The sequence below is a fragment of the Ornithorhynchus anatinus genome, chromosome X3 (genome assembly GCF_004115215.2).
Source record: "Ornithorhynchus anatinus isolate Pmale09 chromosome X3, mOrnAna1.pri.v4, whole genome shotgun sequence".
NCBI lineage: Eukaryota > Metazoa > Chordata > Mammalia > Monotremata > Ornithorhynchidae > Ornithorhynchus > Ornithorhynchus anatinus.
The window spans coordinates 13,520,378-13,540,077 of NC_041751.1; the positions used below are offsets into that span (position 1 = coordinate 13,520,378).

The 19,700-nt window shown below is 41.5% G+C and overlaps 1 protein-coding gene across 4 annotated transcripts in view; it reads right to left on the reverse strand.

Moving 5' to 3' along the window:
• CDH18 (cadherin 18) overlaps positions 1-19,700 on the reverse strand; it is a 450,368-nt gene that overhangs the window by 139,303 nt on the left and 291,365 nt on the right. For all 4 annotated transcript variants that reach the window (XM_029053976.2, XM_007655498.3, XM_007655499.3 and 1 more), the window contains one exon: positions 14,028-14,511. In XM_029053976.2, the coding sequence (XP_028909809.1) occupies positions 14,028-14,255 (228 nt within the window). In that variant the 5' untranslated portion in view covers positions 14,256-14,511. The remainder of the gene's footprint in view (positions 1-14,027; positions 14,512-19,700) is intronic.

Below are 19,700 nucleotides of genomic sequence, written 5' to 3' on the forward strand. Positions count from 1 at the left end.
ATAATCACTCATGGTATGCTCTAGACTCCAAACGCATTTTTTAAATTGTGATTTAATTCATTGAGATTCACAGGACATTTTTGATCTACAGTGTCCCTACTAAACGGGCACCATAATAAAAAAGGTAATCTCAAAAATGAGATTGGAAAAAAATCAAACAACTGCATTTAATGAGCATTTACTGTGTGCAGAGCACTGTAATAAGTGCTTGGGAGAGTATGAAACAACAGAGCTGGTAGATACGTTCCTGCCCACAACGAGCTCATAACCTAGCTATCTACAGAGGGAGACAGCTATTAATATGCATACATAGATTATGGCTATGTACTTAAGTGCTGTGGGGTTGAAGGAGTGAACAAAACGTAAAATGTCATCTCTTATAGCTTCACAAGAGGAAGTCTGCAATCTTAGCTCTTCCACTGATTCACTGTGTGAGCATGGGAAGTTCACCTTCCTCTGTAAAATGGGGATGCAACACCTGTTCTGACTGTGAGCAAAGTGTAGAGAAGGAACCGTGCCCCATCTTATCATACTGTACCTATCCCTGAGCATATCGAGGTGCTACAGCTCATAATACTAAATCCAAAACATACCTACATCTTATACTGTGGTTACTCATTTTGCTTAATATTTAGTCTGCTATTTTTCCCCACCTGACTCTCCTCCTCCTTTTAGATTGCAAGCCCATTGTGAGCCATGAACATGTCTGAAATCCCCATGTGTTCTTCCAGTATGTTTCACATGTTATAAGTATTTGAATGATATTACTGGCTGAGGAAGTCTTTGGATATAGAATTCATAAATGAGAATGAATCTGAAATGTTTGGAAGATTATCTTCAAAATTCTCTGCAATATGAGAGAATTAAAAAGCATCATAATTGTGATATAAGATAAGTTCTTACTATGTTCCAAGCACTGTACTAAGCAGTGGGATAAATGAGATAATCTTGACCCACATGGGGCTCACAGTCTAAGCAGGAGAGCGAGTAGGTATTGAATCCCCATTTTGCAGAAGAGGGAACTGAGGCACAGAGAACTTTAGTGACTTGCCTAAGGTCACAAAGCACACAAGTGGCAGAGCCGGGATTAGAACTCCAAGGTGCTCTGACTCCCAGGCCTGTGTTCTTTCCACTAGACTACACTGCTTCTCATTGACCATGAAGGATATACCTCTCCAAGCAAGGAGAGAGGCAATTGAAATGGGGGGAGGATACCGGACCTATATTTAGGGCAAGCTTACATCTGCGTCCTCAATTTCTCAAAACAGAGGGAGTAGAAGTTTAGTTTTACACTCGCTTTTCATGCTGTGCCATCTCCTAAAAAGAGCTAGTCAGGCAGGAGGATTTTAGCCTCTGGGTAGTTCCCCGCTGGATGAATACACAGATCCAGAAGGAAGCAAATGCTTTTCATCAGAACTTGGTCAGCTTTCATGGACAAAATGAAAAGTTTTAGCAAAAGTACAGAATTGTCAAGAGTGCAGAAACAGCAGAACCCATTTTATTTTTACAGAACATGTTTGGAAATAATGGAAAGGAGAATCTTCCCTTCATGATGACGAGTTTACGATGTTGTAGGATGCACACATTTAGATGTAATGAGAAAAATGAGCAACGCATCACAAAATATGCAAGCTAAACAAGAAAGCAGCTGTTACAAAAGCACAAGAAGAAGGTTTTCATTATGCAACTTCTAGTGACAAATTCAATCAATTTCTCCTTACTGTAGCTTCCGGTCTACGAAGGAGCTTATAACAGAAGTACACTAATCCTCAGATACTCCAAATGAAGCCAAGATTCCCTTCCTCCTGTGGACATCATTTTCCATAAGCTGAATTGAGCCAATTCAAAATTTGAAAGGGAGAATATAAAGTGCACACATCAGAAATCCACCATTCTACTGAAGCAGTAATGGGTAAAAACCTATCTGTTTCCACAGGCAGTAACCAAGTCAAGAACCTTTTCAAGTCCAAACCCCCTAATAGGTACCTGCTGAAATGCTTAATGGTCTCCTCCTTGTTGCCTAGAGACAGCCCCACAAGTTAAGATGTTAGATATTGGTATGGCCACTTCATGCCCCCAACCCCAAAGACAGACATATTTACTTGAAAAATGACCTGGGGGAGACAAATGAAATTAAATCTCATGTTTGATGGATCCAGTCCCTCCCGCTTCCTGACCCTTCTGCAACTCTCCCTTTTTTTAATTCCAAATAGTATTTAAGTGCTTCCTATGTGTCAAACACAGCTCTAAGCACAGGAGTAGATACAAGTTAATCAGGCTGGGGACAGTCTCTGTCCCACATGGGATTCCCAGTCTAAGTAGGAGGGAGAACAGGTAATGAATTCCAATTTTCAATCGAGGAAACAGACACAGAGAAGTTAAATGACTTGCCCAAGGTCACACAGCAGGCAAATGGCAGAGTTGGGATTAGAACCCAGGTCCATACTTCATTCCTAGGTCAAGAGGCTTGCTGCTTTCCCAGCATTACTTTAGAAGAGATCTCCCACCTGCTCTCAAAATCCTCCCCCTGCACCTCGGGCCACATCCCTTGGCAATTCATCGAAACATTTGCCCCGGCCCTGTCCACCATGTCTAACTTAATCACTTTACAATGGATACTCCCTTATTGCTTTTAAACATGGCCATGTAACCCCTTTTCTTGATTTCATGGCTCCCTTAACCCCACAGTTCCCTCCAGGAATCGCCTCATTTCCCTCCTCCTCTTCCTCTCCAAACTCCTGGAGCAAATTGTCTAGACCTGCCACATCCACTTCCTCGTTACCAATTTTCTCCTTTTTCCCCTCTGATCTGGCTTCTGCCCCCTTTACTTAATGGGAACTGCCCTCTCTAAGGTCATCAACGACTTCCTTTTTTGAAAATCAACAGTCTCTATTACATTCTACTCTTCCATGAGCTTCAGCTGCTTTTGACAATGGACCAACACTGTCTTCTGGAAACATTAACCTTTTTTTTTTTTTAATGACCCTGTCATCTTCTCATTCATTCAACTTTAGCACTTAGTACATTGCCTGACACATAGTAAGCACTTAACAAATAAAGAAAACAAAAACAAAACATAACAAAAAAAAAACCTTCCCTTCTCTTTGGTTCCTCTAGTCTGTAATCTTGTTGTGGGCTGGGAATGTGTCTGTTTATTGTTATTTTGAACTCTCCCAAGCCCTTATAGTACAGTTCTCTGGACACAGTAAGCATTCAATAAATACAAGTGAATGGATGAAATTCTTCCTCAGTTTCTTTTACAGACTCCTCCTCTGTCTCCCATCCCCTTATTGTGGGGTCTCTCAAAGCTCAGTTCTGAGTACCTTTCTGTGGCCCATCTGCACCTATTCTCTTGGAGAATTCATTCACTCCCATGGTGTCAACTCTCACTGCTGTGCAGATGATTCCCAAATCTACACCTCTAAGCCCTCTTCACTCTCTTTCTCTGCAATATTGCATTTTGACCTGCCTCTGGGACATTACTACTTGGACTCTTGCCAACACTTCAAACTTAACATGTACAAAATAGAACTCCTAGTCTTCTCAACCAAACCTGTCCTCCCCCCGACATTTCCATCACTATAGACAGTGCCACCATTTTCTGTCTCTCACAAGCCCATAAACTTGGCATTATCCTTGGCTCATCTCTCTCATTAAAGATATATATTCAATCTGTCCCCAGTTCTGTCTGTTCAACCTTCACAATGTTGGTAAAATCTGCCCTTTCCTCTCCATCCGAACTGCTGCTGCTCTGAACCACACACTTATCCTATCCCATCTTGACTTCTGAATCTGTCTCCTCTCTGAACTCTCTGTCTCCTCACTCGCCCAACTCCAGTCTATATTTTACTCTGTTGCCTGGATCATTCTTCCACAAAAAAACAATTCAGTCTATGATTCCCCACTCCTTAAGAACCTCCAGTACTCCTCCTTCCTATTTAGATTGTGAACCTCATGTCAGACAGGGACTTGTGTCCTCTAGACTAAGTTCCTTGTGGAAAAGAAATGTTGCTACGAACTCTCTTGTATTGTATCTTATTGAAGGCACATCTCTTCCAAGAGGCCTTCCCCGACTAAGCCCTCTTTTCTTCTTCTCCCATTCCTTTCTGCATCATCCTGATTTACTCCCCCCTTTATTCATCCCGCCACCCACCAGCCCAGCCCCACAGCACTTTGTACATATCTGTAATTTATTTATATTTATGTCCTTCTTCCCCTCTAGCCTGTAATCTTGTTCTGGGCAGGGAATGTGTCTGTTGATTGTTGTATTGCAGTCTCCTAAGCGCTTAGTACAGTGCTCTGCACACAGTAAACACTCAACACAATTCAAAGAATGTCCTCTGAAGTGCTTAGTATAGTGCTTTGCACAGACTAAATGATCAATAAATATCACTGAATGATTATTTGCCCCAGCACTTAGTATACAGCTTGTAATACAGTACTTAAAAATAAATGAAAAAATAAAAAACACCTCACAACCACCCACTCCCACAAGAAAACCAATCTACAAATGCCCGTGTCAACAACACAGACATTTCCCCTTGGAATTTTGTTCTACCCAATAGCTTTGAGGACAGATTCCGTAGCTTATGTTACCAAGGCTAATTGGATATCAGTTCCTTATGGGAAGGGAATAGATCTATCTACTCTGATAAATTGGACCCTCCCAAATGCTTAGTATGGTGTTCTGCATACAATAAGTGCTGAATAAGTATCATTTACTGACTGGTCAAACCATCCTACAGTTGTGGTATCTTCTTCCAGTTTGTAAATGATGCTTCATCTACACTTTTTGAACCTTAGGAAAGGGATAAAAGCCTATAATCAATAAGATCTATTGAGCCCCTGTGTGGGCAGTGCTATAGTCAAGAGTTATTGAGCACTTTCTGTGTCCAAAGCACTATTATCAATAGTATTTATTGAACACAATTTACAGAGCACAGAACTAAGCACTTACTAAGCACTTAGAAGTGTTCAATAGAAGTGGAGGACAAAGGCACTGCCATAGGAATTTGCAGTCAAACAGTCAATCATATATGGAAGCGAGCCTTATAGCTGAATAATGATACACAAAAATAACTAAAATAAACCACAATGGTATCTGGCAAAAAGGCACAGAGACTTAAAAAAAATAAAGTCTTTGAAAAGGAAAGGTCATGTAATAACATGATTTTTCCCCTTTGCTATCCTTAAAGAAAAGGTATAATGCAAACAATTAACCACACAAGTTTCACTTGAGATGAAAAAGTGGGAAATAACAGGAGAAAAAAGTAATTATGTCATTTATCAAGCACTTAGTAGGTGCCAATGTCTTTAACGATTGCATCACACCTACTGCTGGAGTTCCTTGACATCTTCAATCACAAGGCTCAGATGATTTCTATAAGAGGGATCTTGGCCATTCAGCAACAACTTAAGTCATTGTCATTTTCACAAATGACATTGACATAAATGTCCCTGAATAAAATATACACACTGTAATTAAGTGAATACAATCTTCATAATTGAAAAACCAAATACCTCACTCAAGTATTATTTCACTCTCATCAAGATGTGTCAAACACATTCATCTGCCAAATGGTTTAAATGGTTCCACGATTTGCAAATCTCTGGGCTTTTCTGAACACGCACATGCACAGTTACACATACCCACGGCTTTACTTCCGGAGAAGCTGAAATATGGCATTTTCTAATAACTATCTATGGACTGGTACCACAGTAGATACACAGTGATCAGCCCAGACACAGTAGAAAGTTTAGCTCCATTTTACAGATGACGGAATTGAGGCCCAGAAAGATTAAGTGATCTACCCAAGGTCACACAGCAGACCAGAGGTGAGCTGGGACCGATGTCCGACCTTCTCGACTCCCAGCCTTGAGCACTTTCCACTAGGGCTTATCGCTCAACTTACCATCAGTTCATATTTCAGCCTGAGGATAATCCTCCTTCCCCCCCCCCCCCCCCCAGGTTGCTAGATCTTAGAAAGCACACACTGTAGTCCTCAACCTGAATCCCAAACCTGCCTCAAACATACACACTCAAAATCATTTCACCATATCACTCTGTATCTGAGGAGGCAGCTCCTTACTGGACGCAGGTTTCTCAATAACACCATCCCGTTCTAGCCAAATCAAACGGAGCAGGCATGCGTTCTCATACAATTAAAGGCACTGGGCCCAATTCAGGACCAAATTTGCTCATCTCTGTTATTCAGACACAGTGCTCTCACAAGAGAGGGATGGACTGGACTATGTCCATTCTGATTATTTCATATCTACCCCAGGACTTATTAGTATTATTACCATGGTATTTGTTAAGTGCTTACTGTGTGTCAAGCATTTGTTCTAAGCACAGGAGTAGTGACAAGCTAATCAGGTAGGAGACAGCCACTGTCCCACATGGGGCACACAGTCTACATGGGGGGAGGGTAAGATTTAATTCCCATTTTACAGTTGAGAAAACAGAAGCACAATAGAGTGAAGTGACTTGCCCAAGGTCACACAGCAAGTCATGGGCAGAGCAGGGATCAGAAGCCAGTTCCTCTGACTCCCAACATCATGCTTTTTCCACAAGGCCATGCTCATTATCAAATAATAATCACTTAACACCACCTTTACTGTTACAAATTATGAATTCCTAAAGAGGGAGGCTTGTCTCCAGCGGTGATTTTTCCACAGGACAGTCAGCCCAGGAGATATCCAAATGGGACAAGTAATTCCTTTGGTTGGGCTATTACCCATGTTTCCGAACAACACATGAGAAGCAGCATAGCCTAATGGAAAGAGAGAGGGCCTTGGAGTCAGAGGACCTGGGTTCTAATCATTCTAATCTCAACTCTGCCAGCTGCCTACTGTGTGACCTTGGACAAGTTATTTCACTTCTCTGGGCCTCAGTTCTCTCATTTGCAAAATGGGGATTTAATACCCGTTCTCCCTTCTACTTAGATAGTGAGCCCCTTGTGGAATCTGCTTTATGTTGTATATACCCCAGGGCTTAGTATAGTGCTTGGCACATAATAAGCACTTTAATACCAAAAATGACATTATTATTATAATATGGGGGCCTGCTGAATTCTGGGGGGAGGCATTTGGTAAGTGCTTACTATGGATCATGCACTGTTCCAAGCACTGAGGTAGACACAAGTTTATCAGGTTGGACACAGTTGGGCAACCCTGATGAACACAGGGTTCACAGTTTAAGCAGGAGAGAGAAGGACACTCTATGATACAGTTGAGGAAACTTAGGCACAGAAAAGTTAAGTGACTCATCCAAGGTCACACGGCTTGTAGAACGCTTGCAGTAGAACAGGACACATGCAAATGAACTGCTCCACTGAGTCACCCACAGCTTCAGTGAGCTCTGTCTCCACCACTGCCCTCGCCACCCCTGCCAATATCAATATCATTTTGGTTTCACATTGCTCTGATGAAAAATGCTATTATAATTTGATATTAGAGATCCTACGAGAACTAAATGTTTAGAAAGATACCAATATATCCGGGAATTCCTCATTTTCATATTAATTCAATGAAACATGGAGAGCAACAGCAGCTGCCCCAGAAAAAAAAAATCTATCAAGTTACACATCTGTAGGAGGAAAATGTGATCTACGGAAAACCTCAATGACAAACTCATGCCTTCCTCTCTCTTGCTGAACAATTTTTATTGTAATTAAAAACAGCTTATGTGGGCATGAATGCCAAGGATGTACACTTTACATAATTTTGATATAACAGTCTACAGGAACCATGCACACGAAGCATCTAATGAAGCGAACAAGTAATTAGGGAGAAAAGATGGTCCAGATAAAGCTCATAAATCATTATTTTTAGTTTCTTGCAAGTTGATAAACGGGAATATTTCTTTTCCAAGACAGAATGTTTACCCCAGGAAGGAATCTTTTGAAAATAATAATAAAAAATAAGCGATCAAGATCATTTGAGAAGCAGTGCATCCTAGTGGAAAGAGCACAGTCCTGGGAGTCAGAGGACCAGGGTGCTAAGTCCGATCCCACCACCTAACTGCTGGATGACCTTGGCAAATCATTTAACTTCTCTGTGACTCAGTTCCCTCATCAGCAAAATGGGGATTCAATACCCCTTCTCCATCCTACTGTGAGCCCCTTGTGAGAACTGATTATCTTCTATCTACTCCAGCACTCAATACAGTGCTTGACACATAGTAAGCACTTAAATACCACAATTACTACTATTAGAGAAATTGTGGTTCTACCTCTCATCCTGCAATTCATTCATTCATTTATTCAATCATATTTATTGAGCGCTTTACTCTCAGTTGATTTGTCTGTTAAATGGGTAGAGTGTTCAGAGTGTTGCAGAATGGAAAACATGACTAGTTTGTATGATAAAAAAACATACATTGCACGTGGGTGTGAGTGCACACAGACACACACACACACACACCTATCCCTAGCTCACAACATCTTCAAACTGAGCAACTTAAGCAACCTGACGTCACGTACTTAAATAAAATATACTAGAACCATAGCCTATAAGCATCTTGAGAAATTCCCTCTCAGTAACCATCCCAAAACTGAGCGACCATATATAATGAGGTGACCACTAGAAGCAGCACGGTGTAGTGGATAGAGCACAGGCCTGGGAGTCAGAAAGTCATGGGTTCTAATCCGGCTCTGCCACTTGCCTACCGTGTGACTTTGGGCAAATCATTTCACTTCTCTGGACCTCAGCTGCTTCATCGGTAAAATGGGGTTTGAGTCTGTGAGCCCCAGGTGGGACGGGGACTGTGTCCAACCCGACTTGCTTGGATCCCTTCCGGAACTTAGAACAGTTAGCCACATAGTAAGTGCTTAACATATATCAAAACAAATACCACTGGGTTTGGATTCACGGGAATTCGATTGGACAGAGTCCCTGACCCACATGTGAGCTCATAGTCTAAGAATAAGGGAGAGCAGTTATGTTCTGCCCATTTTACAGATGGGAGCACTGAGGTTCAAAGAGATGAAGTGTCTTGGCCAAGAAGAGACAACAGTCAAGAGTGGGAGAGGTGGGACTAGAACCTGGGTTTCATCCTGCTCCCGTGCTCAGTCCACAAAGGCCCTTGCCCTACATTGTTAAAAAAAAAAAATCCAATATCCAGTAACTCTGCTCCTTTTTCAAGTATTACAATTTAAGTGACCTCATCGAGATACTTCTACTCGAGCAAGGGAAAATGAAAACTTCCATTTTAGCTTCTTGGGTCTGAGTTTTACAATTCCGTAGCTCAATAACACGTGCTGGTTGCAGTTACAAACTCCTGGATTTTAAAATGCTAAAGATCGACCCTGGCATGTGTCCACTTTAATCTGGCATGACATCCTAGTCTCATGCTGCCATTTTCTCAAAAGTCAGTTACCAAACTTGACATGCCCGCTCTTCAGTTCTCCAGGAGACAGAGTCAGAAAGTTCACAGAATTCTCCTCTTCAAAATAAGAGATGACAACTGGGACCTTTTTTGTTATGCATCCAATTTTCAGTTCAGTAGTTCATGATAATACTAAAACTGTCACAGTTTTACTGAAAAGTCTGACCCTTCTGCTCTTCTCTGCCTGAGTCATGCCCTCTTTAAACTAAAGATCACATTATTCGTTTAATTTGAAAATATCATCCTTTGTATTCAAAGAAGGGTCCTGAAGTGCTCTATGAGGGGAGCAAAAATAATGAGGAAACATTTTACAGAATGCAGAGCAACACAGATTGTGAGACAATCACAATTTTGAGAAACTGCATGATCTAGTGGAAAGAGCAGAGAGGCAGAGGAGCTGGGTTCTAATCCTGGCTTAGCCAGGTGCCTGCTATGACAACTTGGGCGAGCTACTTCACTTCTCTGTGCCTCAGTTCCCTCATCTGCAAAATGGGGATTCAAGCCCTGCTGTCTCTCCTACTTAGATTGTGATCCCCATGTGGAACCCGATTATTTTATCTCTCTCCCAGTGCTTAGAACACCTATCAAGTACTCAACAAATATCACTATTATCATTCTGAGGAGATATATTGAAACCAAATAGAGTTGCAATGTTTAGGCTATGAGATCTTAACCTATTACTACGAGAAGGAAGGGGAATCAAACGGAATCAGTGAGAATGGTATGAATGGGGATTCAAAGCGATTCTTGCCACAACCCCAAATTTTGATGCCTGTCAATGTGGCATTTAATCAATCAAACATTTAATCAAACAATCATTCAATGGCATTTAATGCTCACCTTGAGTGGGCAGAAACCTTCCTGCTGGTCAGGTGGAAAGGATGCTACCCTGAATCTTCCCCTTTAGGCCGCCAGCTCACTGTGAGCAGGGAAGTGGCTACCAACTCCATGATATTATACTCTTCAAGTACTTAGTCCAGAGCTCCGTCCAGTGTTCCAAGCACCCCAAACGTGGGAAAAAAACTGAACATCTAAGTGCATAGTCCGTCCTACAGATCAAAAACGATCTAAGCAATGATCTAAACTAAGGAAAGCATACAGACTAAGAACACAAATTTAAAATGCCTGTTTGTGCTTTATCAAAATTAAAGTTTATGTTCTTATTTTCTACATTAATCATGTTCATATCAAAACACTACACAAGCTAATTGCTATCATCATGAAACAAGCTGCCTAAGAGGTAGGCTAAACAGGTCTTGACCTGTAGAAGCAGAAATTGGGAGCAGAAAAGAGAAGCAACATGGCACAGTGGATAGAGCACGGGCCTGGGAGTCAGAAGGTCATGGGTTCTAATCCCAGATACACCACTCATCTGCTGTGTGACCTTGGGTAGGTCACTTCAATTCACTCTGCCTAAATTCCCTCATCTGTAAAATGGGGATTAAGACTGTGATCCCAATGTGAGACAGGAACTGTGTCCAACCCAATTTTCTTGTATCTGCCCCACTGCTTAGAACAGTGCCTGGCACATATGTGCTTAACAAATGTCATCATAATAATAATGATAACAATAATGATAAAGAAATAGAGTCTATGTTAGAACCAACCTTAGCCTCCCTACCCACTTCTTTCTGAAGGATATTTTTCACCCCACAACCTGCCACAGATGGAAGACCCTCCTAGATGCACTGTGTGAACTACTGACAAGAGTTATTAATAATGATAATATTTATTAAGTGTGTGTCATGCATTATTCTGAATGCCGAGGTCTTGTTATATCTTGTCTTATGCTATCAAGTCTATCTCCGACCCCTAGGGACTCCTGGGTCACGCCTCTCCCAAAATGTTCCACTCTCCATCTGCAATCGTTCTGGTAGTGTATCCATAGATACAAGCTCATCAAGTTGGACACAGTCCCTGCTCCACATGAGACTCACAGTCTTAATCCCCATTTTACAGATGAGGTAACTGAGGCACAGAGATGTTAAGTAGCTTGCCCAAGGTCACACAGCAGACAAGCGGCAGAGCCGGGATTAGAACCCATGTCCTCTGACTCCCAAGCCCTTGCTTATTCCACTAAGCCACACAGCTTCTCAGCTTCTCCCACTTGCTCAAGGTTACACTGCGGACAAGTGACAGAGCTGGGATTAGAACCCAGGTCCTTCTGATTCCCAGGCCCCAGCTCTATCCATTAGGCAATAAGCTTATCCTCTAGATTGTCAGATCACTGTGGGAAGAGAATGTGTCTATTTTTGTATTGTACTCTCCCAAGGTCTTAGTACAGTGCTCTGCACACAGTAAGCACTAAATAAATATGATTGAATGAACATAGTAATTATTCCCTCACAACCCTGCTACCTCTAGAGCAACCTTGAACATCGCCACTGTGAAGGCCAGAAAGTTACCCCCCTGACTATCCTCCTTTTCCCCGCATCTTTCCAGGCCTCGTTCATAGTTCCTCTACTGACTCTACTGACTCTAGTTCCTCGTTCACAGTTCCTTAGGACCATGACTTTTTATCTCCAGGAATTTGCAGTCTGGAGTCTCTCTTCTGCTCCCAGGCCTGCAGATCATTCGAGCTGCAGCAGGTCACTAACAGCCTCTAAATGCTGACAAAAGTACTGGAAGGAGAGAGACAAGAGATAAAACATGGGAGTGGAGGTATCTTTTTTTGTACAAATTTAACAGAAAAACTGATGCCCTTGGACAACTTTCTATCCTATCTTTGTTCTCCCTCCAATTTTGGTCTGAATACCTCCCCATTCAATTGCAGGATCCTGCAAGAGAGGGAACCTGCATTTGGCTTCTGTTGTCATCTCCCATGTGTCTTCACAGTCGGTGGGCACTCCATAAATATCACTTATAATAGCGACAGTGAAAGCGACAGGTCATTTTTGGAGAGGCAGACAAATAAACAGGAAGTGCCACCCAAACCCCCAGGCAAGGAACATAAGTTTAGGACTTGGTAAAAAGGTGAAAGGTGAAGACAAAGGGAAAAGCAGAGAGGGGAACCATCAGAAAGGAACAGTGAGATCTAGGGGAGTTAAGGGAAAAACAATGTGTGGGATCAAATCAGGACCTGGAAGTGACTTGGTTAAGAAAACAGATATGCAGATGTTTCTCAATTTTAGAATCACTCTCTCACTGGTGCCAGAGCATATATATATATATATATTTGATTATAAGGAAACTGAAACAACGACTAAAGCAATAAAGAGGCCCCTTTTCCATTGTTCTTTCATTTATGAGACATCACCCAGAATCCTCTGGGAATTGGAAATTCTGGGAGAAGTCTATTGTCAATTGAAACAAATGCATTCGGTTGTGTTGGCCATCTCATGATCCTTTTTTCATCAGAAAGCAGAAGTCCATTTGGCATAAATATCATGCATTCTGTTTTCTGATTCTTACAAACATTTCTTTCTAGAAAAATGTCACCATAGGAATGCAGAGGCTACTGTCCACTAAATGTAACATTATTTTCCTCCCCCTAATCTATCAATTATTCACCAAGTTCTGTGGCAAGAATAGCAAATCTGGGAAATCCCCAAGAGCTAGATTCTGGATTTGAGTTGTGATTTTTTTTCCATGTCTGAAAAATAACTATTTGCTCCACATCTTTTGTTTATCTTTCAATTTATAAGGTAGACCTATCTTCTAAGACTTGGGGGATCCTTATACACATCTTTGTAGAGAAGAAAACATATTGAACAGCGTCAACAAATTAAACTCTCCCATCATGAACCCAGATCCCCAGCACAAGCAAAAGACTAAGAAAATTACCAAAGGAAACTCTAGAGACTGTAGTCTAAACAGAAAAACAAAGCTGACGGGCCTTGCCAATAATCTATTTAGTAGTCATTTAACAGAGGCTCTTTTAACTAAGGGTTAGGAAAATTGCTCCCAAGAAGTTAAGGCCAATTTGAGTTACCTACTTAAAATAATGAATCCCTAAATGAAGATGTTCCTTGATGCCAACTTTCCCTTTCTCACTGAACTGTTTCAAATGGCTGTTAACGTTTCCTCATCATGCTACTTTTTGTCGGTTTCAATGGAAGCCCCTCTTGCAATTGGTTAAAAAAAAAAATAATAATAATAGTTTAGTTATCTCTTTGGATCATCAGCATGGTTCACACAGTAGGAGAAATGATGTATTATGAACAAACTCTTTGTCATATAAGGTCGACCTTCAAAACACTTGGGTAAAAAAAAAAAAAAGAAGCACTCAGTGTAAACAGCTGTTTCTTCGGATTTCATTCCCTTCTCCCCTCACTCTTTACTCGGCCCTGGAAGCAAAAGTTGTTTTTAAGAACTCATTCTCAACACCCTAAACTGGACAGAATATAGCAATTATTTGGACAACCTCCAAAATGCACAAAATGAGCGCTACGTGAGCAAAAATGCCATTTTCCAACCTGAAATTTTCAATAGATTTGGATTCATGGAGAGTCTGAGTTTTCCGGGTGTATTTCTGCAATTGCAATCTCCACGTGACCACCCACTTATCCTACTGACCAACTTGTCCCTATTTCTCAAATGAGATCTTTGTGTCACTAGACAAATATGGGAAGACAGGAGGGAAGGACGAGGGGTAACAGAGATGGGGGTGGTGCAGGCCCAAGGTGATCCCCTAACTTACCTTTCCCACATATTGGGGATCTGGTCCCATGTGTTCTTCTAAAACAAAGAACTGATTCCAGACCCATCCTCGTTTGGGACGATGGTGCACTTCTGTTTCTCCTTCTACGTGCTTGGTTTGATTCCCCGTCGCTTTGATGGAGCTGTGATGAGCAGTCCCATGGCACCTCTGTACAAAACAGAGACACACTAGGACTGGGCAGAGGCAAGATGTGCTCGTAATTCTCATTGTAGGACACCTTTCCAGTCCCAGGTCCGCCGGACTCTTCCTCGTCAGCTTAATGGCAGCCCAGGAGGGAAAGTGAGGCTTCGGGTAGAAAAACAGTCCAGAGTGGTTTTTTTAGCTTGTCCATGGCTTAACGGCCTGTCGGGGAAAGATCAGACCCCATTTACATCCTGAAAAGAGGAAGGAGTGTGGAGTGACGAGCCACGGGTGCCCGATTCAAAGTCTTCACAGTGTGGAACCACGGCTGACCATTTTCTACCTAATGGAGGGGAAAAGGGAAAAATCAATTACATCACTAAACATGGTAATTTTAGCAATCTGACCTGAATACACTACTGGGTTGACAGACCCGATCAAAGAGCTCTAAAGTTTAATCCAAGTGTGTTCTTTCACCTTCACAAAGCTCCGAGGCCACTGTGAGTCTCTGCATGTGTTTATAACACAAGAATGACCATGATTCTGTTTTACTTCAAACAGACCCAAACAGTGACAATAGAGCCTGCAGATAGTCTGAAATCTTCCATTTTATTTGGGCTAGAAACACTGGAAGCTGATAGCATCTGAGAATACTCTGTGGGCTCTCTACAATTGAAAATAGTCAAAGCCAGTTAAACTGTGGCACTATCCGGGAAATACTTCTGGAAAATTCAGTCTCTCCTTGCGTCCCAATCTATAGAAGATTTCAGGTTAGAAAATGACATTTTTGCTCACATCAACGCTCTAGAGAAAGTGAGAGGGATTACAGTAAGAATTAATGTTGGTAATGTTCACGATTACTGACGTGATGTGACTGCATCAAAATTATGCTGTTGTGTCTAGCTAAATAAATCCTAGCTAATCCTAGCTAAATTAATCTAGCTAAATGAATTGGACATTCATTCAAATGCACATTCAATAATTTTGATTTAGTTGGAAATAGTTATTTGAGCACTTACTGTGTGCAGAACACTGCACTAAGCACTTGGGAGAGCACAATACATTTGGTAAACATGCTCCTTGTCCACAAAGAACTTAGATATATTTCATATCTGCCTCCTTCTTTAGGGCATAAGCTCCTTTTGGGCAGGAAGTCTGTCTTATAATAACAATGATAGAATAATAATAATATTTGTTAAGCAATTACTGTAGGCCAAGCACTGTGGTATATTCGACGTAGGCAGATGAGACACAGTTCCTGTGACATATGGGACTTATGATCTAAGAAGGAGGGGAAACAGGTATTTATGTCCATTTTACAGATGAGGAAACCAAGGCACTGAGATGCTAAGTGTCTTGTCCAAGGTCACACAGCAGGCCAGAGGAGGAGCTTGAATTCAAACCCAGTTCTCCTGACTCCCAAGCCTGGGCTCTTCCACTAGGCGACCCTCCTTTTTTATTTGGTAGCATCCAAAGTCCTTACACCAAATGGTCACTCCATCAATCAATAGTATTCTTTGAGCTCTTTTTTTGTGCAGATCACAGTACCAGTACAATATAGTATAATACAGTAAGTAGACGTATACGTACAAATATAAGATCCCTATCCTAATGGAGCTTAAAATCTAAATGTGACTATCACCACCATGCACCAAAATGGGTTTATGCAAATGATGTTGGGGTAATGCTTGGGCCAAGGAGAGATGTACCTCATGATAAACCTTGCCCCAAGAGCCTTATCACAGTTAGAAATATGAAATGGCCCATTTGGACTCAAAGAAACTAAAATTGTGACAGTCAATTGTGTTTATTGAGCACTTACTGTGTGCAGAGCATTGCACTAAGCACTTGGGAGAGTACAATATAACAATATAACACATTCCCTTTCCACAATGGGCTTATATCTACATCTTGTTTCTAGTCTAATTAAAGGAGATCACATTTTTTTTAAAGGAATGATACTTTTTTTTCTTGATGTGACTATTGAGAGCTTATTTCAACTACACAAAAATTCATTCCAAGGCAACAGAATATAGAAATAATATCGCTCTCAAGATTGCATTACAAAACACTCACACATCTGTTATTTTATTTTATTCTCACTACATGCCGGGGAGGTTGAGAGAGGCAGATGATAATATCCCTCTTTTAAAAAATTGGAACTTGGGGCATAGAGTTGTTAGGTGATTTGCCCCAGAATGTAGAGCAGGTTGGGTCTGGAAGCCAACTCTCTTGACTCCACCAGCACACTCATACATTCCTGACATCAAAATTTAAGGGAAAGTCCTGTTTGGGCATATAGCATCATAATAGAGGTACTTCTTAAGCATTTGCTATGGGCCAAACACTGCATTGAGCATTAGATCAGATAAACGGTAGCTTATAATCTAATTGAGATGGGAGAAAGGAATTTTATTCCCCATTTTACAGATAAGAAAATTTAAGTTCAGAGAAGTTAAATGACTGCCCCAAGATCACATAGCAGACTGATGGTCCAGCCAGAATTAGTACCAAGGTCCTCTGACTTGGAAGCCAAGTCATCCTTACGGAAGGACACCAAGCCTTGACACTGGTCCAGTCTGACCTCCAAATGGAGTAGCAAGGAAAGGGAGAGACATTTTCTCCCACAACCGGAGATCCAAGAGAGCAGATAATTCAGCACCTCAGTAAACACAGCAGAGAAAAAAAAAATGTATTAAAAAAACTGACCATTTCTCATGTAAGAAACAGTGGCTGGAAACCGCTGCTTCCCCTTGGGTACATTGTTTAACTTCCCTTTGTTACTGAAGAGACCCAAAATGTCATTAATCAAACTAAAAAAAAAAGTCTTTTTTTTGTCTTAATGCTTCCTGGCCTTATCATTTCTCTTGCCTGCCTCTTGAACTTTTTTTTTAAATGGTATTTGTTAAGTGCTCACCATTTGCCAGGAACTGTATAAGAGCTAGGAACGATACCAACTTGTCAGGTTGGACACAGGCCATGGTCCACATGGGGCTCACAAGATTAATTCCCATTTCACAGGTGAGGGAACTGAGGCACAGAGAAAGTAAGTGAGTTGCACAATAATCACACGGCAGAGAAGAACTGGAGCCGGGATTAGATCCCAGGCCTTTCTGTCTTCCAGGCCCATGCACTCTCCAGCAGGGCTCACTGCTCTTCGCTTGTGCCTTGTTCTGGAAGCCCGACCCGGATTTTGGTGGTTCATTAATTTTGTATCATCTGCCAGCAGAAATACTTCTCTCCCAAGTATTACCAATAGTACTGACTCAGCACCCACTGGGTGCACTGAACTAAACTAAATAATTCAACCTCCTCAACCATGCCCACCCAAAGCAGATCCAACCTACTAAATCAAGTGAATCACATCCCTGAGAGAATGGCCAGATCAGATCACAGGTGCTTTACTAGTTTCTATAAAATGTGATCACATTTCTCTTCTGAGTCATGTGACCCTCCTTTGCCCACCTAGTCTCAGTTTACTTTTCTGAGGTAGGGAGGGAGGAGAGAGATTACTGCTCTTGGTAGATGAGAGCTCATCAACCCTGTCAGCAAAGAAAGTTTTCTTATAATTCTGTTCAGAGGGTGGTGTTATTCTAAGACCTTCACACCCTTGGGTGTGATTAGCACATGGAAATCAGCACCACTGCATTTCATGTTAAATTGTTTCACAAATATAATATGAATGTAACTGAAGAAGAAAATATCATCCAGAAGAGTATTAGGGGACATTTTTGTTGATTTAAATATATCCCTGTCTAATCACTTGAAGAAATGCAGACATCTTCTCACAACGCTATCTCAGTTGTCTCTATTCTGCCCTGTGAGCATGAAAATGCTTTCTTACATCTCTTCTTTGGCAAGAAAGAAAAAGAGGCTCCCCTTAACTTCCTCCTCAGTTCCACTCAGGTTTGGGGGAAGTGTCAGGATCAATCAGTGTTTTTCATACCATGACACTAATAGCTGCATAATACAGCCGGATAATAAAGCAGAGTGCTATTGAAATACAAAAAAAAAGCCTATCGTTATTTATAGAAATGATCATAGATCAACTGAACAAATGTCTTCTGGGATCCTGTTTTTTTTTTTTTAAGAATTTTTCCTTCCTTTCCTCTAAGAGCACGAAAGAGAGGAAGAAACATAACTGCGGGCCAACTAATTCATCAGTTCACTTAAGGTCTTCACTTTATTCAAAGGAAATTAATATGGCAATTTGAATTTTGAGCCAAAATATACATTAGGAGAGACGATTTAGAGTGCTAGTCTCAAAGCTGAAGCTCATGAAGTGGGCTCGGCAATGCTTTAGGGTGGAATGTCAAAAAATCCCCCAGTGACTACTTTTCAAGTTAGGAGTGTTGAGTGCTGGGGAGAAAACATAATTTCATGGCAGAGACTCCAATCACATCCTTTAATGCTCTAGCTGTACACAAAACCAGGACATTCTTTCTCCGTTGGCATACGTTATTCATATGAGTAAACATATGCATGCGTGCGCGCGCACACACACACACACACACACAGCTATTTTCATGAGTGCAAGTGATAGATCTGACATAGTACAAAAAGTGAAACTCCCAATGGCCAAATTCCCCCTTTCCAGAAGAAGGGGCTCCATTTGCTTTCTTCCTGAAGTGGGACTCCTAGTTTTATCTTTGATCCTGAATTCCCACCTTTCCTATTGATTTTTATAATAACAAGGCTTAATATTTATACAGAAGAAGAAACAGACGCAAACCTTGCCGTTATCCTTCTCTGGCTGCATGGCTCAGTGGAAAGAGCCCAGACTTGGGAGTCAGAGGTCTCGGGTTCTAATTCTGGCTCCACCATTTGTCAGCTGTGTGACTGTGCGCAAGTCACTTCACTTCTCTGTGCCTCTGCTTCTCTTAAACATCTGGCTTGCAGCCATTTTCTTCATGACTTCCTACAATACTTTACCAATACGTGCAAAAGTGGAGAGCAGCAGCAATGGTAAAAGTAGATGAGAAAAAAACACAACAAAAGTACTTCTCTATCTTAGGTGTCTGCTTCCCTTGTAGGCTGAAAGATCTGTCAGAGCAGAGACCACTGTCTTCTTTGGTATGCCCCCAAACAACCAGTACAGAGCTCTGAACCAAGTAGGTGCTCAAAGCGTTTGATTTATGGATTGGCTGACTGATTGGTAATACCTACGGTTGCTCTGGCTTCAAAGCAAGCTCCTACGGTCATTCCTTAATAATAGTATTTGTTGGGCTCTATGTGCCAGGCACTGTACCAAACACTGGGGCTCACGGTCTTAATTCCCATTTTACAGATGAGGTAATTGTGGCGCAAAGTGATTTGCCCAAGGTCACATAGACTGGTAGCTGGAATCAGAACCAGGTCATTCTGACACCAAGGCCCAATGCTCTTTCCATGAGGCACACTGCTTCCCTACCATGTGCTCTAACAGCAGGAACCATTTTCAGGGAGGAATCCATTTTTAAGGGTAAATATGGCTTTCCCCTATTGAATTTTTCTCAACAGTAGTGCAGACATTGAAATATTAAACATTCAATA